Source organism: Pogona vitticeps, chromosome 6 (assembly GCF_051106095.1).
Source record: "Pogona vitticeps strain Pit_001003342236 chromosome 6, PviZW2.1, whole genome shotgun sequence".
NCBI lineage: Eukaryota > Metazoa > Chordata > Lepidosauria > Squamata > Agamidae > Pogona > Pogona vitticeps.
In genome coordinates, this window is record NC_135788.1 from 9819361 (window position 1) to 9844472 (window position 25112).

General features: G+C 44.2%; 1 protein-coding gene across 3 annotated transcripts in view; it reads right to left on the bottom strand.

The window, feature by feature from the left end:
• The window catches only part of PTPRN2 (protein tyrosine phosphatase receptor type N2), a 591206-nt gene that overhangs the window by 100263 nt on the left and 465831 nt on the right, over positions 1-25112 (bottom strand). For all 3 annotated transcript variants that reach the window (XM_073002896.2, XM_078378519.1, XM_078378520.1), the window contains one exon: positions 7018-7233. In XM_073002896.2, the coding sequence (XP_072858997.2) occupies positions 7018-7233 (216 nt within the window). The remainder of the gene's footprint in view (positions 1-7017; positions 7234-25112) is intronic.

Genomic DNA, 25112 nt, shown 5'->3' on the forward strand with positions numbered 1-25112 from the left:
AATTTAAGATATACATATGATACCCTATTAGTGGTAGAAGGCAGACTTGAAAGAATTACTGATGGTGATAAAGTGCAAAAGCAGAACTGCCACTAAATAGTAAGATGGCAAAAGAAGCATAACTACATAGGAATTATATAATTGCAATGTTGACAACAAAATTCTTAAAGGTTTTCTGTCTTTGGTTCAATCATCAATCTAAATAGGGACTGCAGTCAAGAAATCAAAAGAAGATTTAGAAGAGCAGCTATGAAGGAAATAGGAAAGATCCTCAAGTGTAAAGATGTGTCGCTATACACCAGGACTGAAATATGATATTCCAATTACTATGTACAGATATGAACATTGGACAATGAAGAAATATGATGAGAAAAAGAATCAATGCATCTGAAATATAGAGTTGAAGGAGAGTTCTACAGATAATATGGACTGCCAGAATCAAGTGGATGCTAGATCAAATCAAGTCTGAGCTCTAGAAGCAAACATAACTAAACCAAAGCTATTATGCATTGGGTACATAACGAGACAAGAATGCTGGGAAAAGTGGAAGACAGCAGGAAAAGACAACTAAGTATGTGATATATTAAATCAATAAAGGAAGCTACAACTTTGAGTTTGCCAGACCTGAGCAGTAATGTGAATGACAGCAACTTTCAGGGGTCACTAATTCATACAGTTGCTATGGTCAGAAGTCACTTAATGGCACATTAAAAAGTAACAAGAACCACAACCAGGAAATAAAATTCTTGTGGTAGAAATTCTAATGAAAGGTATGGGAATCCCTATCCAAGAACTGATCTGCTTAGGACTCAGGACCTCTTGCATCAAGGAAAAGATATAATATATATTTATCAGAATGATCCTGAAATATAAGAAGCTACATCATATTTGTAAGCATACAAACACTATTCACATCTCACTGCAAAATGCAGAGTAATATGTGGCAATCTAATAAATGCTTCAGGTGCTTCAAAGTTATTCAAAACTTATGTGACTGAAGAAACATACACTGGCAGTTTTTGTTGACACTGCTATTGTTGAAAAAAGCAGCATTTTTTTCAACTTTTTATCTACTTTCGTCTGATCAGTTTACCTGTTAGTACCAGTACACTTGACTCAATGTTAGCCTCTGGCACACACAGTTTAACTGACTTTGAAAAAATATTTATGCCCAACCATGCTTCTTTTCATTTCATGCAATTAGGCTTAATTTTATCTAGCTAAATTTTTGCATCTGATAATTCACCGTTCATATCTGTACCTATAGCATATATGATGAGGACAAACTGTGATGGCACTGCACATTGCAGATTAACTATGGCTGAAATCCTGCTATCTAGTGTAGTAAGTTGCATTAGAGTAAGCTCACTGAATCAGTGGTGATTTGGTGCATCATCTCCTCCTTAAACTCTACTGATTCAAATAGGCCTATTCTAGTTGCAACTAAAGTCAGCCCTAACCACAGTAGTCCCATTTGACTCAATAGAACTTACAGAGGAGTTAACTCATCAAATACACACTGATTCGGTAGGCACACTTTAGTGGAAATTACTACACTAAGCAACATCAAGCTATCAGACTATGTCTCCATACTTACAGATCATTTGTTTTATACCTATATCTATCTATTTTATATACCCATGACCTGGCTATATTAAAATGTATACATAATAATTTATTTTAACCAATTAAGAACTCTAAAATAAATATCATACATAGGAACTCACCTAATGAGTTGTTATAATCTATTCAGGTCAGACTGGACTACTTCAAGACATACTTTCTTTTCCAAGAATAGACTATATTTCAGAACCTCAGTACAATAATGCCAAACTCTTAATGCAAAGCCCCAGTCCACCCTACCTTGCTTCAATGCTCAATCTTCATCCTATTTCCTCTACATGTCTTTCTACAATAGTTCCCCTGCATATGAAATAATTTCCATGCATTTCATAACATTGAATACAGGTCTCCTAACACAGATCAATTCTCTATGTTGTATGTTACAATGCTAAGCACTGTGAATATCCCAGCTTGTCAGATGCTGTTGTTAGCCTTCTCTGGAGATGCTATTTGAACTTGTCTTATGATCTGATGCAACTGCAAAATGATGCTAAGTGTATCATTTATTAGATTCCACTGTATCACAAAATTGTTTCTGTCCCATTTTAGAGCACACTGATGCTAAGTATCATCCAAAAGGTATACAAATGTGCTCTGTTTTTATAGACACATTCAATAAGCTATAGGCAGAAACGTAGAGCTGACATGTATTGCATATGCAGAAACATACAGTATAGGGCAAGATGACACAAGAGCCAAAACTATATGTAGAAAACTCAACAAACTGCCCTTGGATGGAGCATTCAAAAAACTTTTTGTCAAAGATAATCTGAACTGCACTGAACAAAATATGAAAAAATGACAGGCTGTTAAAACTCAAGAGAGATTTCATATGCACTGAAGACAGCACAAAATACATAAAATTTTACAGGTTATTTCGAGTCAGGGGAGAGCTCACCTTGAATTAATGGTGCCTAATGCTTCAGAATCTAACAATGCTGGATTTAAAAGCAAAGGAGCCACTGCCATTAATCTGAGGTTCTGAAAGGAACCTTAATTTCATAAGCTCCTAACTGAAGTGAAAACCTTGAACTCAGATCTCTGGAAGTACAAAGAAGTAACTATTTTAGCATGATGCTTTGAGAGAATTCACATTTTTATTCCCTTGCACACAATTTTCTCACATACAGAAGTACATTTCTTTCTCCTAAAAATTGATGTTAAAAAAAAGAGAGAGGAAGTTTACTGGGTTGAGCCTTCTATTGTCCCATGAAGATTAATTCCATTACCTGCATACTGTTTTACTGACAACTACTAGTGACCTAAGAGATTATGTTCACTACTAATGTTCTTTAATTCGAAAATACTATGTGAGCAAGGTGACTTGGCATCATTTTGCCCAGTATAGCACTGTGCCATGTAAGGGTCAAAAGCCAAAGCACAGTCAGAATCACAAAAAGGTCTCTTGGAACAGAACCAGTGAAACATCTCCAAAGAGCAGCAACCATCAATGCATGCTTGCCATTAATAAATCGGCAGTTGGTGGCACCAGTGACAATGAAAATACCCACTAACTGACAATGTTTACACACTAGCCCCCCCTTGCAATCAGTGCTTCCCCTCCTTCATAACCCTTGGTTTATGCAGTAGAAGCTTTAGAGCATGCAAGAAAACCAGTTCAGTCTTGGAAAGTGGAAAGCATCGGCCAAGGACTTCTTTACTGCTTTGGTCACAAATATCACAGGATAACAAGGGAGCTCACACAATTGAATATGAAACTGATTCTATCTACAGTGACCAACAAATGAATAATTCCAATCAAGAGCTTTTTCTTTTTCTTATTCTTATTCATTTGTGAAGAATGTAAGATTGTGGCAAAAGAAATAAAAAACCTCTTGATTCTGTCACTGATTTAAAATGATTGTTTCACATGCAATTAAGTAAGAATGCCAACGTATTAAAATAGACATGAAAATAGATGGTGTGTGTCCATGCATGTGCTGCATTCAATGTATATGTGATTGTTCACATTCCACTGTATTCCATACGGACTACAGAAATAGCCATTTGTTAAATTAAGGAATAGCTTTTCTGAAACAGACATACATGCATTTTTCTAAATTCAAACAAAAAATAAAATCAAAATAAAAAAAACCCACAAACCAACTATACCTGCCAGCTCTTCATTCCATAAATATAATTCTAAATGTTCAAAGTGTTATGTAACTCTGCCATTTTATATTGCAGCGGGCGACAACTTGAAAGGTTCTTTGATGGTTGACAGATTTGGTTTCTTTAATTTATTATTAATGAAGTCTTAAATGCTTTGCACCCTGTTTGCCAAAAGGAACTGGATCAAGCACACCATACGTATATGAAATACTTCTGCTGTGGGGGGGGGGGGGGAAGACCAGCTACCAATTGGTGCACAGTAGATTTATGTTTCATAACACTCATTATGCTTCAACAACTATGGGCTACGTGCACAGCATGGTTATTACAAAAGCTCTTGATGAGGCCGTGTACATGCTGAAGTCCGTTACTGTTTTACCACTAACTTCAAGAGGAGTGGCATTTTCCCCCCTAAAACACAGTCTTGGGACAACAGCACTGCAAGCATCCATTCACTAATAATGGTCGTTTCTTCCCATTGCCCCGATGCAACAATTAGAACCATACAATTCAATCACAGTGCACATCAGCCTAATATTCATAGATAAACATCCTGACCGGAATCTTCAGGCTGGATTTAGGGGTACAGATAGATAAGAGGGGGTGTTCTTAAACCCTGAAAAATGTTTATAGAACAGACTGTTCTTGCCAATTAAACTCACATACTGAATTCCCTAAACTTATTCACATCATATGGAAAATATGGATTAAACACGTAAGCAAATGTCTGCTGTTATTCTATCAGCAGAGGCATACAAACACACTTCCCCAATTTTAGATTAATATTATATGCAAGTGTACTCAGATGTAAGTCTCACAAAGTGCAATGAGACCTATTCTTCAGTAAATTTAAGACTGCGGCAAAGACTAGAAAACGGAGGGTTGATTTTAGGATTTTTGCCACTCTCTCCTATATCTTGGCTTCAATAACCTCAGGCAAAATCAGAGAATGATTACCCTGCCAGCACTTTCCCCCCTCAATATGGTGGAAACCCCATTATGCAAAGCCACCCATATAGCCCCAGGCCAAGAGAGCCTCGCTATACAGCACACTCATTAATCCAAACTTCCAATTATGAAAATGTTTTGAATGATCTCCCTATGGCTATTTGAACACACAGTCCTGTTCTAGACTTGTTTTGATGAGATAAAGCATCTCTAAAGAGGAAAACATCTCTAAAAGGGGCAAAATAATCACATTACTTAGTTCATAGGAATTCATTATTTACCATGCTTCATCTTACAGGACCTTGCTACCAATTTTTCCAGGTAACAGAAAACCTATATTACCTAGTGAAAAAGGAAACAGGCATACAATCTTTTGTTGCTTGGTTACAATCTTACATTGTGTTTTTGTTCCAACTGAATAAAGGCAGATGCATGTTGACATCAAGAACACAAGATCAAGCCTTCCAACAAAAGCTATATATTAATTCAAACCATCTGAAGTTTAATATTATCACAGCTGTTCTAGCAAGCATCAATTGAGGTTAGGTGGGTGAGAACTCTGGACTCTTCAAAATTAGATTTAGGCTGTAATTCTACACTTACTTACCTCGAATAAACCTAACTGAACTCAGTGGACTCAATGAGTAGGCATGCATAAGACTGGACCACTGAGATTGTGATACCTAAAAAGGCAAATCTAACCATATACCATTAACTGTTATTTCTGATTTTAACTTTTTCTTTTAAAAGGGACATAAGTGGAAATAAAAGAAATGAAGCTTAAATTTCATTTAGCATCTGGATTACAGATTTCTATTAAACAAACCAGAGCTCATTATAAAATCAATATCAACTTAACCAGTGCGCCCCAAGAGAAATGGCGAAAAGGTCATTCCCAGAAATTTAAACAATTTTTCTGCCAGAAGAACATGATTTTAATTACAGATATTATTAATTAGAACCATCATAGGCAGGATTGTCTTCTTGCTTATCACAAATACGTATGATTTCTCTGAGATTGCTAAATTCAAATGCATTAACAAAATGTAAAGACCTGTTACCATTTACCGTTCAAAGCTGAATTAGCCTAAATAAGGTTTAGCTGCAAATACTAGTCTAGCAGCTTGTTTCTCACACACTTAGTTTGTTGGTGTCAACAAATGGATCGACACTGCCTTAAAAACTCTCCCTGCACTTCCACTTTTCTTTGACAAGGTGCTCTTTCTGCATTGCTACTTTCACGGCAAAGCCTTTTTCCTGATGGTTAGAACTCAAGTTAAAAGCTCTTGTTAATAACTTGCCGCATGTTTGAATCCACCATTTTTGATAAAAAAAAATTCATTTAGAATGGGCTGTTTTTCCTTCCTTAAGAAGAAAAGTACTGTCAGTACAAAGATGACAAGAAAAAAGAGAAGTGATCTATATCTTTGAGGTACCATATTGTGTATACTGGGTATGGAAAGAAGTATGTTTGGTCTTCAAACAACACAACACTCAGAATAATAACAGTACAATGTAACTAAAAAGTGTTTCTAGTGGTGTTCACTAACTCCAAGATGTAGTCAATTGCATAAACTATTCAGTGTAATATATATATCACATTTTCATTCAAGCGACAAATGATATGTACTGCCTGAGAAAGAAGCTGCTAGTCCATTTTTAAAACATCACACATTTTACTCTTCATTTTTAAATATATCTATAGCAAAAGATTAGTCCACAATGTTCTTTGGCATACATCTGCTGCCACTGTTCTCTGAAATAAAACAGGTCTGCTTTTAACTCCCCCAACTTCTATGAATTTATTGGCCTTATTTTCCAATTTATCTAAATAATGGGAGAAACTGTCAACGGCGCAGGTCAAAGGTTCTTTTCATATCAGACCTCCAAGAAGTCAATGATTCAGAGAGAGGAACGCCTTCTGATAACTACATGATCCATGCCTCATAAATTGCAACAATTGTTTTTAATATCTACACTTCAGTGACATATTCTAGATATTAGTGTTATGTTTTTCTTGGAGGAACTGAATTGACAACGGCTTCTTTTAACGTTTCTAATTAGAGGCACATTTACAGCGAGCTACAAGAATAGCCAAGATTAATAACCAGCAATAAAAAGCTGCTACACTCTATCAAGGGAATATTAATGGAGGAACTCCAACTAAGGCGTTGTTTAAAGGTGGGGGAAAAATATCCTATCTTGGCTATAAATAAATAAAAGCAGCACACTCTCTCCTGTGTAAAACAATAAATAATGGTTTAAGTATCCAAAAAAGAAAAAGGGGGAAAAAAAGAATAAAGAGCCAGTGCAGTGGAGAAACCAGTCTCTTACCTGATAAGCAGCTGTAGCATCAGAGCTTGTCTCAGAGCCCAGGCTGGTCAGCTTCTCCTTCAGTTTGTGGTGGGAGCTGTGGCGAAGGCAATAGATGACCCCAGAAGCCACAAGCACTCCAAAAATGCAGGCAATAGAAAGGAGGGTCAATATGATAAATTTGGCAGTATCTTCCTTTTCCTGCGCATGGTGGGGCAAAAGTTGTAGCTTGTTTTTCTGTACCAAAAAAACACACAAAAAACAGCAGCACTTAAGTATATTTAGTTACAACTACAAATCTTTTTTAAAAAAAGAAACCAGTGGATTTTTATTTAAAAAATAGCAACAATCAAATGTTTCAATCACAGTAGTAGTAAACACCACCAGCTCACAAAATTTAAACTAAGCATTGACAACAAACTATGGCTGCAGGATTATAAGCACTCACAAGGAACTTAAGCCCTACTGAATACGGTGGATCTTACTGTTGAGCAGATGTGCACGAGGTTGCAGGATTGTTTTTGGATGGGGAGACAGTACTGTACTTCTTAATCTACATTGTAATTAATCCTAATCTTTTGGGATACACTGAGAAATACTCATTCAGTGGTATTTAAATTCTACTTCAGATATCAAGATATCACAACCAACCAGTTTTACATACATCCCCCCCAGAAATTAGAACCACTGAGTTATTAAGACTTATGCTTGAACCTGGTAAGTAGAATGACAAAATGAAGTCAATTTAAAAACACAATTCATTCTAAAATTCATCTCAAAAGGAATACCCAAGCTTTCACACTCTACTGGTTTTAAGCTAGAGATAATTCCTTAACAACACATACCTTGTCTCATTTTTCACCAAGTTATCTAATGAACTAGTGAAGCTTCATGAAGGATACTATTAAAATTACTATAGGAAAAGCCAGATTCCAAAAATCATCCTGATACACGTTACAGATACTTCTTCTTTATATTTTTAAATATATTTCGAATTCCTTCCACTTGACAAAACATCCTGAAATCTCTTCAATGCGCTGCTCAAGCAAGGCTGTTTTCCATGACCATTTAGCGGTTGGGGTATCTGGTTTCGGAGCCAGAGGATGGGAGATTATTGTTTTACTTAACTAGGGACGAGTTTTCAAGAGCACAATCCGTCTCCTTGTCTTGCTTTTCGCCCCTCCACTCTGAAAACCAAACCAAACAGGAGTTCTGTTCTTCTCTCTTCGGAGATGAAAAGGGGAGAAAATGGACCCGGTTCCAACCTCCTCCGGGCTCTGCTTTTACAGTATTTTATTTTTCGGGGGGAAAAAAGCAGCAGCAGCAAAGCGTGTCCTTTCTGGGGGTGCGTGCCTGTGCGCGCGCGCCGCGACAGACAAGAGAAATCCTGGCGATGCCTTCCGCTCGTCTCCATGCGCTCCAAAGTTGTCCAATGATTTCCCCTCATTAGCTTCATTATAAACCATATTAGCAACAATTAAAATCGCAACATGGCTGTGAAAAGCTTAGGCACGCAAGATTGCAGGCTCGCTCATTTGGCCAGCGCTTCACAATTACCCGGGAAATGAATGGCAAAGCACGCCCCTGCCTCGGCTCGGCTCGCTACAAGAGGACAATTAGCCCAGTCCTTCCTCTCTCTCTCTCTCTCCACCACCTCATTTCGCGTGGTGACAAAATGGATTCCCCCCCCCCCTGAATGCCTGGCCCGGCCTATTCATTCTCTCGCCTCTTTCTAGTCATTTTCTGCTCCGCATTCAGCCGGCCGCCGCTTCATCTCCCCCGGACCAGCCACGTCCGCAGGCGGCTCTCGGGTCAGCCCGGCTCCGGGTCTTGTCTTGTTCGCCCGCTTGCTCTTGGCTCGCTCTTCATTTATTAAAGCGCGTGGAATCGGAAAGGCCGTCGAAGCAATTAGCGCCGCATCCTGACTGGGAAAATGCCTTGCCATTAATTAGCCTCCTAGCTTTCGTGACGCGCCCGTTTAACACGGGGCTCGGGCTTAATGGGACGGAAAGGCAGGTCCGGGCAAACTCTTCTTCTTCCTCCTCCTCCTCCTCCTCCCTCCCTCCCTTTCTCCCTCCCTTCGCCGCCTCGTCGCGCAGAAGCAAAGGAGCGCCGTCCGCCGCCGGGAGAGCCGCAAGAGGCGGACGGGCGGCGGCGGCGAGGGGCGCGCGGCGCGCTCCCGCGGGCTCCCCCTGGCTGCCGCTTTCGCTTTCTCGCCGCGGCTGCTCCGGCTCCTCTGTCAGCCGCGCCGCCGCCGCCTCCTCTGCCGCCGGCAGGAGGAGTTCTTCTCCCGATCGCCACCTGCTTTCTCCTCCTTAAGCCGCCGGCGCAGGCCAGGGCGGGAGGGAAGGAGCGAGGGAGGGAGCGAGGGAGAGAAAGAAAGAAGACGGAGCCCTCTCTGGCGCTCGGAGCAAAGTCTGAATGAGAGGCGCGGGGCTCCGCCACTTTTTCAGCCGAGCCTCTCGCCCCGCCCGCCGGCCTCCTGCCCCGCGTTCCCTCGAGAGCACCGGGAAGGGAGGGCGCGCAGGGGCCACGAGCGGCCCCTTTCTTCCCGCGGCAGCCCGCTGGCCACGGAGCCACCCCGGGCGTGAGCGCCAGGCTGCTGCAACGCGTGCGCTCCCTGCCTTGGCAAGGGAGGGAGGGCTCCACGGATCGACCGCAGCGGCATCGTTTCTAGGGTGACCCGGCCGTCTCACTGGATCCCGCTTCTGAAGCGCATCCTTCCAAGAACTAACTGTACGGGGGAGACCGGGGGCAGCAATTTCAACGGGCTCGAGCATGCTGGCTCGAATCCCGTGATAACCTTACAAATATAGCATAGGTACTTGGGTATAAGCGCCACACCGAACTATTGAGATCAAACTTGCCCCATGCCACGGGAGTTCAGCGTCGCTTTTTCCTAAGTACAGTAATCTTCGCGTCCATCCATGCACAGCCCTCTGCACCCTGTGATCCTAAAGCGCATTTGAACAGGGTTTCTTTGCTCTTCAAGGAAAAGCTTGTTTCTTTCGGTCAAGGAGATGAGGGACGGGTCTCCTTAAACCATAATGCATAGTGGGCCCGCCACAAATGGAGAACAGGGCTTATTGGGTCTTTTAACAGTTGTGTTAAAAAAAAAAAGCGTTAGAGTTCAGCAGAAGTAGCTGGCCACGCTGTCATTTCTGCTGCTCCGCGCTGCAAAAGGTGCAAGAGCTCCAAGCCTTCTTTTCCTGCGGCCGACCCAATAAAGCGGCCGGGCTACAGGGCGAGCAATCCATAGGACCGGCGACCAAAAAAATAAAAATAAAAAAGGATGAAGGGGGCCCGCCGGCCCACACCGGCTTTGACAGCCTGGGGCTTCAACGCTCCTCACCACCGTGGGTGAGAGTCCTGCACTTCACGCGGGACATTTTCATCCCGCGCCCGCGTCTCTTCCCTCTCCTGCGCAACGACGGAAAGGGCGTCAGGAGCCCGCGGCCCACCCCGGCAGCTGGCCGGCCGGCCTGCGAGGTCGACGGAGCGGCCCGGAGACCCCCTTGCCGCGCCGCCCGGAACGAGGGGGCTTTCTGTTCACCTGACGGGTTGGGCCTGCAATGCTAGGCGCGGGGCCTTGGCCATCGCGCCCAACCGCAGGGAACTGACTCCCGAGGAACCGGAACGTCGAAGGGGCGCCTCCCGGGAGCCCGCAGCCCCTCTCCCTCCCCCCCCCCGGCTCCAGAAGACGCTCGCCATCCCCGGGCCCCGCTTGTTCTTTCTGAAGGCAGCCACAGGGCTCTCGCCTGGGCTCCGCCACTTTGCCCGGAGCGGCTTCGCCAACTCTCTGAAGGCAGCCTTTCGGCTCCGCACCGCCCGTCCCAGGCTGCCTTTGCTGGAGAGCGCGTTCCGCCTTGGCCCGTCCTGATGGGGAGGGAGGTGGAGGCTGGCCGAGGGGGGGGGGGAGAGGGAGCGAGGCCGTCCACCCCTCCGCTGCCGGTGACAGGGCAAGGCTTCCCCCTCGAGGTCAGCCCTCGGCTGGACTGGGAGGGCTGCTGGCCTTGGCTTTCGCATTAGCATTTCAGTGAAAGCTCCCGGCCCGACCCCGACCCACCCCTACCCCCCGCTGGGCGAGAGGGGAGCTCGCCATCTGCACCGCAAGAGGGGCGTTTGAAAAATGATCTCGCCCCCTCGCTTTGCCCCTCGCCAGCCCCCCCCCGGGCAGGGAGGGCCCTCGGCCCCCGCGACGAAGGGAGCCGCGTCCAGGCTTCCGGGCCAGGCGGGCCGGCCAGCTGCGCAGCCAGCCAGGCGGAGGCTAAGGCCACCCCCGCCTTTTCCGGTGCCCCCAGCCCGGCTAGACAATGGCCGGACCTGATCCTGCAGGCAAGGCCCCCTGGCCTCAAGAGGTACTCCCCCCCCCCCTTACTGGCTCCCGCCGGGGGTGCCTTGCTACCGTCGGCCTTTGAAGAGAAAAGGGAACCTTTCTAACGCCGCGGCCGCGCTCCAAGTGTGCCCGGGGGGGGGGGACGCACCTGCAGCCCAAGGATGGATCGCTTCGCCTGGGAGGGGCGGCTACTGCAGGCGTCTTTCTTATTTTTAGTACTCAAAATACACCGACACACGCACCCCAGCGCAGATGCCTATCAGCATGCATACGCAGAAACACACATCTGAGGCTACAGTCCTGTACGCTACAGTCCCAATCTAAGTTATCTGATAAGATTTACTTCTGTGTAGACTCGCAGGTCGAAGTCTAGGAGGAAGTCACAGGGACAGTCGGCCCACTAATTCCACTGAAGCAATGGACCTGCTCCCGTTGCGACTTGCTACTGGATTTCAGTCATATAAAATTATTCTGTAGATGCCCTTCCTTCCAGGTTTGACTTTAATCCAGGCTACGTTCTCATCACCTGCGCGTACGTTTAGAAGGAATCCCACTAAGTTCTTCTCTTATGAGCAAGCAGACTGTACCTAGATTAGGTTGTACTAAGAGTCGATGTAAATGGCTGCGCCATCCGTTCCTGCGCATTTGGTAAACCACCCTGACCAATCCCAGGTTAACAGCCGGGCTTTATCCTTGTTTAACTCAGAGGTATAACTTCCAAGATTGCAGTCTAAATATAGTTAGGACCCGTCTATTAGATGGCTGTAGCAGCATTACGCAGGCGCGCGCCTACGCGCAATACCTAGCAATGTGCTACTGAAAGAGCATCAATCTTATTTTTATTTTAAAACTTTCTGTAAAAGAATGTTTTATGTTTCCTTGCATGGCTTACTCTGTCATTCGCGCAGACTTTACAAAAAGCTCAGAAAAACAGACCTGCCCGCTCTGGGTCTTGTTTACAGTGTAGCTTATTTTAAAGGGTATTCCAAACGGCCGGGTACGTCTATCCGCTTCTCTCTGTTTCTGCCTCCTTTCCTGGGCCTCAGTTTCCCATCCATAAAATGGGACCCATGGAGCTAGCTCTTCATGAAGTTATTCTAAAGATGAAATATCAGAATCCATAGCGCAAAACAACTGTCTTTCCTACTTAATTAAAAAAAGAGAGAAACGATAACTAAATCAAGGACCCCTCTTCTGTCTGCTCTGCCTGACCTGCGGCCGCATGAGCCTTTCATTATAAAATAAAATGGGGTCCTTTCCCGTACCTTTGATTTCGACAAACAGCAGCAGCAAACTATGGAAAAAACCTGTCCCGATCAGATACTAGTGATTAAAAAAACACACACTGGAAATTCTTACATTTGACAGCCTTAAATAAATAAGGAAAGGGATTTATTTCTTGTTCGTCTGCAGTACGATAAATAAAAATAAAAATCGCTTTTAGTCTTCCTACTGATTTAAGAGTTTTGCATTGTCGTTACTGTATTTAATTTGCATAACGATGTCCCTCCCTCCAAGCCGGACAGCCGATCTGAATGAGCTTTCAAATTGCTTTACAAATTGGCCGTTCATTGTTGAAAAAAAGGAAGATACCGGAAGCCACTCTAGCCGGGCTTGGGGTGTTCAGCCCCCACCCCCGTAGGCACGCTGAGAGAGAAGTAGGTTGATGCCGCTGTCCCAAACAACGGGCCTGTAGGCCTTTCAAGGTAACTAACCAGAGCTCCAGCCTGCACATGGGGGGGGGGGGAGAGGGGAGAGGAGGCGCAATAGGCCTGGAAACCGTGAGTCATAAATAATGCGCTTAAACCTAAGATATGGAAAGGAAAGGGTCCAATCTCTCTGCCATAGGGATTGCCAAGGGGTGTGGGGCGGCGCGACGAAGTTCTTGGAGGAGGGTTTTTGAAACGGATCCAATTGTGCCTCCTTGCCAGAAAGCACCCAGCAAAAGAGAAAAGAGAAACGCACGCAAACACGGGACGGCCTTTCTGCTTCCGAAGCGTCAGCGGTTCTGCCTTAATGCAAGTCTCTTCATCCTTGCATGTTGCCCCGGAATTGTTCCAGTTTTAAGCGCAAAGGCAGCCGAACGCCTGACTTGGCTACTCTAGGTTATCAGGCGGTGAAGCCAGGATACATCCCTGCCATCCTTATCAACAAGGTCGCCTCTACAAAATTGAAACGTCAGGCTCATTTCGATTTAAATCCCCACGTTCCTAGCTCTCATGGTTTCAAGAAAGGGAAAAAAAATAAAACAGCTCCGCCTACCCACCCCAAAAAACACTTCAGAACTAAAACGTTAGTGGCATTTAAAAAAAAAAATCTGATTCTTTTCGCCGATATGCTTTTCGGGACAGAAGGCGAAGAAACCAAATACGTACTGTAGGGCCATCTACGGGCTGGGAAAGCGGCCCGCTAGATAAGTACGTCTCTAGCCTCTCCGGTTTTGTTTATCGGCGTTGTTTTGTGCTGCTCCCAGTTAAGGAGGCTTCCCTTCCTGGGAGGATTTTACTGTCACTTTCTATCCACGTTCCTTACCCTGAACAAACAAATCCGCTTTATCCACCGAACCCTGCCATTCGCATACAACGCTTTCGGTTTTCGTTTCAATTCGCATTCGACTGGAGTCCGAGTTTAGCGTGTAGACCGCCAGGGCACCCGTTCGGGCTTCAAAGAGATACAACGCAAACAAGGAGCAGGTTTTTAAGGGAGCCGGTTCTGCTGTCAGAAAAAGAGCCACGCTTTTCAGTTCTACAAAATCCTTTTATACCACACTGAAGACAGAAAGGAAGACACATGCCGGTATGCCGGTTTCAACCAGACACACTGAAACCCGGCTGGTTTAATTCCCAAGCCTTGCTAATGTCCTAGGAAACCATGAGCGTCTGAGACCCTCTCTCCCAGAATCTTTATGGACCCAGTAATTATAGGTGCAATCCCAATTCACTAACTAGGCCATTAATTTGCATTCACCTGGTTCTAGTGACATTCAGAGGACCCGCTCCAAAATTCAGTGACGCCCCAGGACCACAATTCTGATTATACTCATAACACTGATTCAGGAGTCCCTCTTTCAACGTTTCTAACAGAGGGAGGTTTAATTCCCGCTCTGTACTCCGGAAGTAATACTACTGTCAAAACATATACTGTATTATATCTACATCGTCCTGCAGTCTGAAGGACAAAACGATTTCTCTTACAGGATTCTGAAAGAGGCGATAAAATAGATGATAAATAATTTCAAAGTACAATATTAGTATCTCGGGGTGTGTTCTCGGAACCGCCTATCACGGATTGGAAGCCCTATTACACCCTGGTTAATAGGGTCTCCACTCTGCAAATATGGACGAAGCAGGCGTATTTAGGAGCATGAATTATCTTCATTTGAGAGGAGTATTAAGTGACTCATTCAGAGTCAGTTGAAGAGTGCAAGATGATGTGTATGCCCCTTTATAGGAAGAGCTATGCAAAATGTGGACCTTTTTTTTGCCCTGAGAGTGGGTGGGATTTGAATACAGACCAATCCATTTTATTAAAGTCCTCACTATTCCCGAGTTAGCCTCGACGTTTAAATGCCCATAGGCGAATACCAAAGAGAGGGAGGTGGGGGGCCAAGATGACAGAAGTACATTTTGCCTAGTTAGGTTGAGTACCCAGAAAGGAACCAGGCTTATCCTTGAGACTAGGCTGAGTTTCCTGGCCATATGCCTACCCCAGAGACACGACTGGTTTCCTTCTTCCCTTGAAGGGAAAAAGAGGCTTTAGAAGTGAAAAAAATTGCCAGTCCTCGGGCTGTGTCTCTTGTATAGCGAGTGCATCGTGTACTCGGAAAGGAAATCAAAGCTTTAATCCAGGTTTCTTTTCAAAGTCAAGTTTCCGATTCTAGAATGACTTTCCATCTCAAATCCTCTTGTCCCAAGACAGAGAAACGGGAGCAGGTGAGGAGCATCCTTTAACCCAGGAGCTCACAATAAACTCCCTTTTTGCCTGATAGGTCCTCTCTTTCCACCTTGCAAATGCCTCACTCGGATCCAGTAATCGACTCTCAGCCCGGAACTGAATCCAGGGTTAATTAGAGGCGCCTTGTCAGACTTGACTTGAAATTGGGAGGAGGGGGGTGGTGGAATCTTTAAATATGTATGAATTTGACATTTACAGTTGGATGTCTTTTAAATCGCAACACCAACACCATCCTTCCTCTGTGGCTGGCTTTATGTAGGCTGAAATGGTGACAGGAAGGGGAGGGGGACAATAGCTGTTGCATAACAAGGCAACAAACACACTAGCTTGGTTTTTTTTTTTTACTTTCAAGTCAGCCAAATAAGGAAAGTGAGAAATAGTTGATAAAGATCAATCACTGCGAAGCACATGGAAGTATCTATGGAGTATTATTTCTCAAGCATCTCTGTGTTTTAAGGCAGGGTTTCCTCAGCTTTACTAAATTGAGGACTGTGAAGTAGAAACTCTAGTACAGTACTTGCGGAAGCCCATAATACCAGGGAGCTTATAACAACTGTATAAAAAGACAGTTCTACCCCAACAAGCCTCCAGCCTATGAAAACATGGTTTTACACTGTCAGGTAGCTGCAAGGAAAGATGTATGTCATCTTGCAGCACCTGGAGATGTTTCAATAGAGACCCACCACCACCATATTCCATTGGTCCTCTGCAAAACATACTCAACAGATCCAGATCTCCAGAAGCTGGGAATCTAAACAGCTAGTATAATAAAAGTGTGATATAATAACTCAGGCATATTTTCTCCCTAAATAAGATACAGACAATCCTCTCCACATAGTTATTCAGGAGTAATAAACTGAGTTTATTTTCAAGAAGAAGTATGTAGCTGATTGAAATCCAAGTCTGACCTGACGATTCTGGCACATGTTACATTCTGACTCAGCAACTGTTTGTAAACACTTAATACATTTACAGTACAGACAAGTTAAGGCTCCTGATAGTGACGCCGGTCTGAAGATACTTCCTTAAGATATTACTACAATATAATACATAATAAGATGTCCATCTTATCCTACAAATATTGGCTCTAAATAACAATTCCTCTTTTTAAAAAAAGAGATTTTTGGAGTTTTAACCAGCAAACTTTATTAATGGAAATGCTATTCAGCTAAGGATGAGAGAATTTAAGCCTCCAAACTTCAAAAGCTATTGCTGGGTTGAGATAAGGACACACTTGGCTGGCAAGTTACTGCACACAGCCTTTCTACTTCTGCGGAGAAAAAAAAATGCATTTCCATAATTCTTTTTCAAAATAACTTGGCAGTTGTATTTAGTTGCATCAGAGAGGGTTTTTTCCCCACATTTTTGATAGTTTGTTGTTGATCATACATTACAATAGATTTGAACACAAATAATGTAAACCAGCCATCTCAGTATGCAGAGATAGAAAACTTTAGAATATGTGCTATTTTAAAATATGATTTTTAAAATAAAAAAAAACCCTCTTAATGCTATTTTTAATTGAGAATACACTCCAGAACTTAATAAATGGGAGAAGTCAGGCAGAAATAATCATGTATTAATTCTCTACATTACAGAATCTTTTCAGAAGCTATTATCAGAGCAAGAGGCATTGTGGTGGAGATTCAGGGTGGGAGAAATCCTTTGTGCAACTGAAAGCTATTGTTCCTCTGTGCTGATGAAATTGTACTTGCAAATCTGCCATTCAGGGAGACAAAAAAAAAAAAAAAAAAAAAGAGGGGGGGGAGAGAAGAAGAAGGGGGGAAGAGTCCAAAGCAAAAGAACAGAAATGACAATAAAATAATTATTCTTGACTATAAACTTCTATTAATAAACATTTGCCCCATCAGGCGTCTTTTTAAAAATATGTAACACCCCCCCCCCCGCCAACTGACACTGAAGCATTATCTACAGGATTACCATTATTCAGGATAATTCTGATGAAATATATGGGCTTTATTGTAGAATTATTGTAGAATGCAAGACTGTACTCCAGATTGGTCTAAATGAAGAAAAATAGCTGCACTTTAAATTGACCATGATGCTCAAGTGAAATATAAAAGACAGCTTTTTGGGAAAGAAAAAGTGCAGAATAAAAATGTTGACTTATTTTCTAAAAGACGTTTTCAAATGGGTTAGATTAAAAATCATCCTTACAGTAAATTGGAATCATTATTATCTTTGCTCTGGTTCTTTAAATGGCAATGATTATTGCCTTCGTGCTAAACACATTTTTATGGAAATAAATTAATCTGTTAACTTTAATGGAATACACCTTCAAATCTGTGTAAGAATTACACCAAGGCCGACACCCAGGGAAAATGAATTTAGACTATAAAACAACACTGTTGTTGGAGCAAGGCCTGATGTAATACATAAATTGCTTTTACTTGTTCAGTGGGTTCTAGATAGTACTAGATATCACAAAAGAATAACATTTATTTTCTTTGTTTCTATTTCAGATCAGAAGCTTTTAAGATTGGAAACTGGTTTGGACAGAAGGGAGGGAGAGAGCATCCTTTGGAACCTCCTGTCCTCCATCAGCTCCTGAGATGTTGCTTCAGAATTACTTTCAGCAGATGTCAGTTCGTCACCTGAAACAAGGTCAATTTAACACTTTTACTTGGAGAAGGAATGGGGGGCAGCTGCCGTCAGATGGGAAGGTACTTTCCCCCTTATTTTGAGATTCTGTTGAGAGGTTGGCAAGATTAGACAAAATCGACATATACAAAAGGCAGATGGATTTCTGGGAACTCCAGCTTATTCAAATCACTGAGAAAGGTCACGGTGAGAACCACAGACCTATTCATCTGGAGGGGCACAATGATCCTTCCTCAACCTTCAACCCCACAAAGGGGGGGAGGGGGAGGAGGACTTCTCCGTACCATTTAGAAGGATTAATAACCTTCAACAATGAAGGAATAGAACACAAGGATTCACTCAAGTTTTAAGGATACCAGCAGCAATAGGAGATACTTCTTATATCCTCAAAGTAAATAAATACTGTAATGTGTTTTGTGAATTATCAAGAGAAAGAGGGAAGAGTGAGATGTATCTATGAAACATCACCGCTGGTTTTATTGGGATCCCTATTTTGTTACAATTACATGTTAAATTGTTAATAACAGCACAAAGAGTTAAAAGAAGTTTGAGAATGTGTATAGGGGTATAAAAATGAGAGGGAGGGAGAGAACATGTAATTTGGAGGCCTTCTAACATCCATATAGGCATCTTTCATGCTAAAGAAAAAAGAAAAGGAAAAGAAAAAGCCAATGCTCCAAGCATAACTGTATGTTGTAATAGCATGTCTGTGTATGAGTACATGCTCTCAAGCTGATCTCCAGCTCTTCCTACATATATTTACAGTCTATGCACAATCAATTTAGGCTAAACAATTTGTGTTTCGGGTGAAGTTCAATTAACTTCAGAAGGACTTGGTCGGATCAAACACCAGTATAAACATCCGTTAACTGGTATGTAGTCTCCAACCTACATTTTTTTTGTGTATATACCTGGTTATTATTGAAATATAGGTAAAGAGAGTGGCTGTGTGATTTCTTTCCCTTTCACAAACCTTCCCACCCAAGCACAGGTTTTTGGCTCTTTAATTAAAATATACAATCCTCAGAGAGACAGAGAGAGATCAGTGACATCTGTTTTCACTGCTTTCTGTCATCTTGTCGATAACCTTGGTTGCCTAACTATGTGTATTACATCTAAGATCCTTATTGACAAATTCCTGTTTAAAATAAACATATTTTCATTTTAAGGAAGATTGCCATACTACTAAGTTTGTAGACCCAAGACGTGTATGTTTTTGGTATTAAGCAAACGGCAGCTGAATAGATTGCCTGTTCTGGGTGGGTGGGGGACTCTGAATCCCTAAACCATTTACATTGTGTAAGACATACTCTCATCAGAATAATACTATATGTGAAAATCTTAAGCATGGCCTTTGAGTGGGTGAGTGGAACCACATTATATAGCCTAGTGATGCACTTCCCATTTTAGTCTTCATACGTCAGGAACTACTACATATAGGAAGCATTGAGAGCACTATACTGTAAAAGGAAAAAGGTGTAGCCAAACGTTGCATTCCATCTTGCAAGTCACCAAAGCAGGCCAGGAGTGAATGGAGAAAATTCTGCTGAACCAGCTTCACCACCATGGTAATCTCCTCCTCCTCCTATCTCCAGAATTTGCTAAGAAACTAAATCCAAAGTTATGGTGGCTTTCGGGCCCAGAGGGGACATCTGGATCCAGGAAACGGATGTTGCTGAGGTCAATGCAACCCAAGATGGAGCAAACAGAGAAATCTTAAAAATATGTATTCTAAATTGAAATCCCAGGTTTACTACAGAAGCAAGTAATGTCCAGAAGCAAAAGATGGTCAGTAACCTGTGGCAATGGGATGATGGGCCAAGAAGGGTGAAAATCCCTGAAGGGTGAGCTCTGATCCACTGCATTCTCTCAAGGTAACGCCAGAGAAACCGGATAACTCTCTCCTGTCTCTCAGAACAGGTAAATGGAAAGGAATAAATGCTTATTCCTAAAGCGCCTGGCTGACATGGGTGTCCCTGTAAGATCAGGTGCCCCTGGGGTAGCCCATCTTTCCCTCACACTTACTCAACAGACACAGACACACACGTGCGCTTTTACTCTCGGAAAAGCGAAACGGGGGACCTGGCAGAGGCAAGGGAGGGCAGAAGAGCAATGCCCTCGAGAAGCAGAGCACAATCCACCAATACCGGAGACCAGGGGTCGAAACACCACAAGGCGCCGAACATCCTTCGCTCTCCCTCTCGGCTCCCCGGCCAATAAACGCTCAGCTCCGGCCACGGGTGCAAATTCATCGCGCTCGGGCCGGGACTGGAGGGATGGCGGCTAAGGAAGCGGCAGCCCGGCCTCCCTGCCGCGCAACGCTCCCGGGGGACGGACGGAGGGCTGACCGACCGACGGTGCTCCCTTCGCACGCAGGGGGCTGCCTCGGCCCCCGAGAGGCTGGCCCTTGAGTCAGGCCTCTTGCCAGAGAGCTCCCGAGCATGGGCAAAGGACCCTTCGCCGCGTTCGCCGCCGCCCCCCAACAATCTCCGGGCAGGACCACCCGCACACCCGTCTCCTCCCCGGCGGGGGTGGGGGAGACACACCGGGCGCCGCGGCCCCACAGAGGAGTTCCGCGCCCCGTGTGCAGCGGGCGGAGCTCGCAGGACGTCCCTTACCTGCCGCCATGCTTTCCGACCGTCTCGCTCGAGGGTCCCGAACTCCCGCGGGGGCACCTCTTGCGAGCCTCAGGCGCCGCCTCCTCCTCCTCCTCCGCCAAACTTGGTCCCTTTCCCCCGCGGGCGGCGCCCCAAGTGGCTCCTCCGCGCCCGCCGGGCGGCCAAGCGCTCTCCAGGGCCCCGGGGAGAGACGCGGCTCTCTCGCAGGCGCTCCCGGTCCTGGAGCAGAGAAGCAGCGCCCGGTGGAGCCGCCTTCCCCGGGGCCCGCCGCCTGCCTCCCCGGGCAGCTGTGGCCGCGGAGCTGTCCATCACGAGGCGCGAGGCAAGGCAAGGCAAGGCAAGGCAAGGCAAGGCGCGGGGTGGGGATGGGGGGGGGGCGCGGCCGGGCGCGAGAGCGAGCGAGTGAGCGAGCGCGCGCGAGCCACCCAGCTCTCCAAGCGGGCGAGAGGGGGGGAAAAGGCGCCGCCGGTCCCAGCCGCCTCGGCTCCGCGCTGCCCCTCCTTTATAGCCGCCCCGCGCTCCGAGCCGGCTGCCGGCGGCGGCAAAGCACATGGCCCGTCCGTCCACCGGTTGCTATAGCGATGCCTCCTCGCCACAGGTTGCTGACAGCAATTGGTTGACGAGGCCTGGGCTCCCTCAGAAGCCCCCTCGCCCATAGCGCGGGAGGCTATGAATGGACGCCGCCTTTGTCACTCATTTGTAAAAGCTGCTTGAGGTGGCTGCTCTCTCCACACACACACACACACACAGTCCGTTTTTGTGCCACTCTTGCCAAATGGAAGCTGAAGGGAGAACAATGAGGGGAGCGTTCCCTCCTCGTCTCTCACCCCCTCCCCCCAGCTGAAACATCAGTGACAACCCTTTTAAAAAAAATTCCACCTATTTGCATGAAAATATAGCACGAAAGATGAGCCAGTCCTCTCTATTCTGGCACAGACTTTTCCTCAAGAGAGGAAAAAAATATGAGGGAGAAATGGAAGCCAACTCTTCTCCACGTCACGTATTGACGTGCTTTCGCTTGATAAATAAAATCCTTTCCAATACAGCTTTTTTTCCCCCTCAGAAAAAGAGAGAAAAAGTGAGAGCCTGTCAGAAATAAGGTTGTCAGGGAGATCTGTTAGACCTCCTGTCTGCAGAACTGTCCAGTTGTTGAAGGGAAAACTCCACCTAATTTTATTAGTGTCTTGGGGACTGTTAAATGATTGTAAAGTGCTAGACTAATTTCATTAGCGTTGGAACAGCAATTATATAACCAGCTAATACTACTATATAATTGATGCAAAATTCATAAGTAAAGAGTCATATTAAACTTTGATGCAGATCTGAACCATGGGTCTCACAAATTTTGAGCATATGGTGCTGCTTTATGTTGAATTATAAAAAAGCTGGTCCATCTGAGTCATCACAATCTACTCCAACAGGCAGCAGCCTGCCAAGATCTCAGGAGGCTATCTCAGAAACTTAAGGGTGGGCAACTGTATCCCTCCAGGTATTTTTGGTCTACAACTCCCATCAGCCATAGTCAACATTGCTGATGTTAAGGTTTGTGAGACCTTCCAGGCCAAAAAACATCTGACAGACACCACAGCTGCCTGCTCCAGTCATAAATGGAATTTCAAAAACTGATTCTCCAAACTTCCCTATATGAAACGAGTCTTCTGCTACTGAGTGCTGTCCCTTCTCCAAGTTTTAGAAATACTTCTTCCCCCCAAACAAGACCTTTGTTTAGTGCTTAAAAATAAGGGAGCATAGTGGAGCCCTGCTACTGTGCCGTTCCACAGTTTCTGTGTTTAAAAGCTCACGATTAGACCCAAACTTGGAGAAGTCCACTGCTCCCTTTCCCTTCATCACCTTCCCACCAGGTTCTGCCCTTACCACCACAGAGAGCAACCATAAATCTCTAGTTCAGATGACACAAGATGGGTATATGAGTGTATCTGCATGTCAACTGCAGGAGTTTGGTTATTCCTTATTGAATAGCTAGGAATGTCCAATATAATTCATATACCTCAATTGCCTGAAAAACACTTGAATTCAAGTTTAAGTTTAGGCATTGTTTGTGACCTTGAAAAAGCAACTACAGTATGTTAGCCTTTCTCCCCTAAAAGGAGGTCACTGAGGATAGATTCTTACCTCACTAGGTCTTTGCATATTTTTCAAAGGTGCCTAGTTGTGTCCTTAGTCTGAACCTAATTTTTAAAGCTGTCCCACACTACCCTTGTATACTCTCCGTCAAATGTTCCTGCACTTCTGAATTGGTTTGCAACTGTGTCTAATGCCTCCTGCAGAGCTTTGTGATGTTTGCCAAGCTAACAATAGGGTGGGGTGAGGGGCTTTGTGCAAAGGACCCTTCCTCACTCTGATCCTGGAAGCTGGACCCTCAGAGACTTTCCCCTCCCCCACATCGCTCCATAAGAGAATAGCCCAAAAAACTCTGGCAAGTCTGATCCCCCTGCATCGTGCCTCTGTTTTCCAAGTGTTTTGCGTCTGTCTTCATTTTAAAGGAATTCTGCAACTTATTTTCAGTTCCAATGAGACAAGAAGTACTATAGGTGTCAAAGAAAAAAAATAATAAGGTAAGAATTGTGATATATTTTCTCACATACAAGTTAACATCAAACTTGCTTAAACCACACTTTTGCCAAATGCCTTCTTGTTGAATTTCATTGCTGTTTTTTTGAGGTGCAACACACACACAAAAAGCAAACTGCACTCCCATTTATTTAATCATGCAGATATGGGAGCCCAGTACACCATACTGGAATTGCGCTATTTAGCATTTTCCATCTCCGCCAAATCAGGACTGCCCTCACCATCATTATCAGACATCGGATTTCTGTTGAGCTCCATTTCTTATGACTGTTCCTGACAAGAGACGGCTGGTTACCATTTAACTAGAGCTAAGTGTTTAGTCAGTGCTCAGTTAACTGTCTGAAGAAATCCAGATATTAAAGTGACATTTAGACTTCCTCAAGTGTAACAATTCTACAACCCACAGTGGTGCAGCAGTGAAGGAGGGAGGAGAAAGCGCTTCAGGTTAAGCCAAACATCTGTTTGCACAGTGCCTTTGAAAATCCCACAGCTGCAGCAAACAGGAGAAGAAAGGAAGAAAAGAAATGAAGGGGGAAAGGAGCTCTTGTCAGATGCAGATGACAAGTCTTTGGGAGGCCTCTTTAGTCTCAGGCACTCTTGAAACCACCACATTCCCCTCCCGCCTCTCCCTGCTATTGTTTCTCCCCTTTGCTACGACAGCTGGAGATGGCAGGGCTCAAGCTCCGCCAAGTAAGCTCCTACCTAACAAGCCCTTCTCTCTCTCTCTCTCCCCTTTGTAGGCCCCCCCACTGCAGAGGGAGGCAGCTAGCTGCTACGCCACTGCCTCACCCTTCACTGAGGCTGCCTGTTGAACTCTTCCTCTCTTCCCCCCCCCCCTATTTCCCAATGGGAATCCTCTTGTCTCTCCTTCACGTACTCTAGAATAACCCACCAAGCCCCTTCTATAACAGCAGAAAGTTCCCATGTAATGTGACATTTTGCTGTCGGCTAATGGAACAAATTATGGAATTGATTATGATGTGGTGTTGTAAGCCTGCTCATCCCAGATTTGATATTTCTGTTTTACAAAACAGACCAATGTACCTCTTCTCTTTTGTAGCCTTTATACTGATCATCAGAAGACCTGATGAAAGCAAGACTGGAGCCTTAATCCCAATGTGCCATGTTGAAATGAAGATGTCTCAAAACACTTCAGAGTTCCTAACATAATAGATGTAAGCATAGAGAGGGAACATATATTTTTGTGCAGAGGGAGTCAATTATCTCCTGACATCAACAGGTAGGACTGGGGAAAGAGGAACTTGTTGTAACCTTGGAAGGCTGTTGTTAATGTAGATTGGGGTGGGGAATTTTGGGTGTCCAGATGTTTTGGGTTACCACTAACACAAGACTTTACCATTGATCAAATTGGTGGGAGCTTGCAGGAGCAGAAGTCCAAAACCTCACCTCTTCATTCAAAGTATAAGAAAAAACTGTTGTCTGCTCCAGTGTTGTGATTCAACATGAAGGAACTGCCTATGTTCTACTTACGTTCTTGTTTCTATAACATAAAATAAATAAAAGGACACTCATGATTATTATAGGCTCAAAGTTTCTCTGTCTGCAGGACCAACCCATGAATCTTAAAAGCTAAGGTCATGTAAATGTCCACAGCCAAAATACAATGCAAGCATAACTATGCCTCTTAGTAATACTTCCAATCTATTCAAGGTTGATTAACTTCTTTCCTTCTCTCTCTTTTTTAATGATCAATCAAATCATTAATCATGTTATTAACATGTACTGAAAGTCTCCTAGCACAATGGGTATTTGTGGGATAATGAAAAATGAAGTTTCTTTCTACTTAAAAATCATTTGTATTAGCAAACAACTGAATTCTCTTTACAGAAGTAAGCGGGTTGTATACAGCTTCACTGGCACTTTCAAAGGGGACCGTCTGGATTAAAATCCTACTTTTAAAAATCCTTTCAAATCTACAATTAATGACCTAGTTACTTTATTGAAACAGACTACTCAACTAATGCTTCCAAACC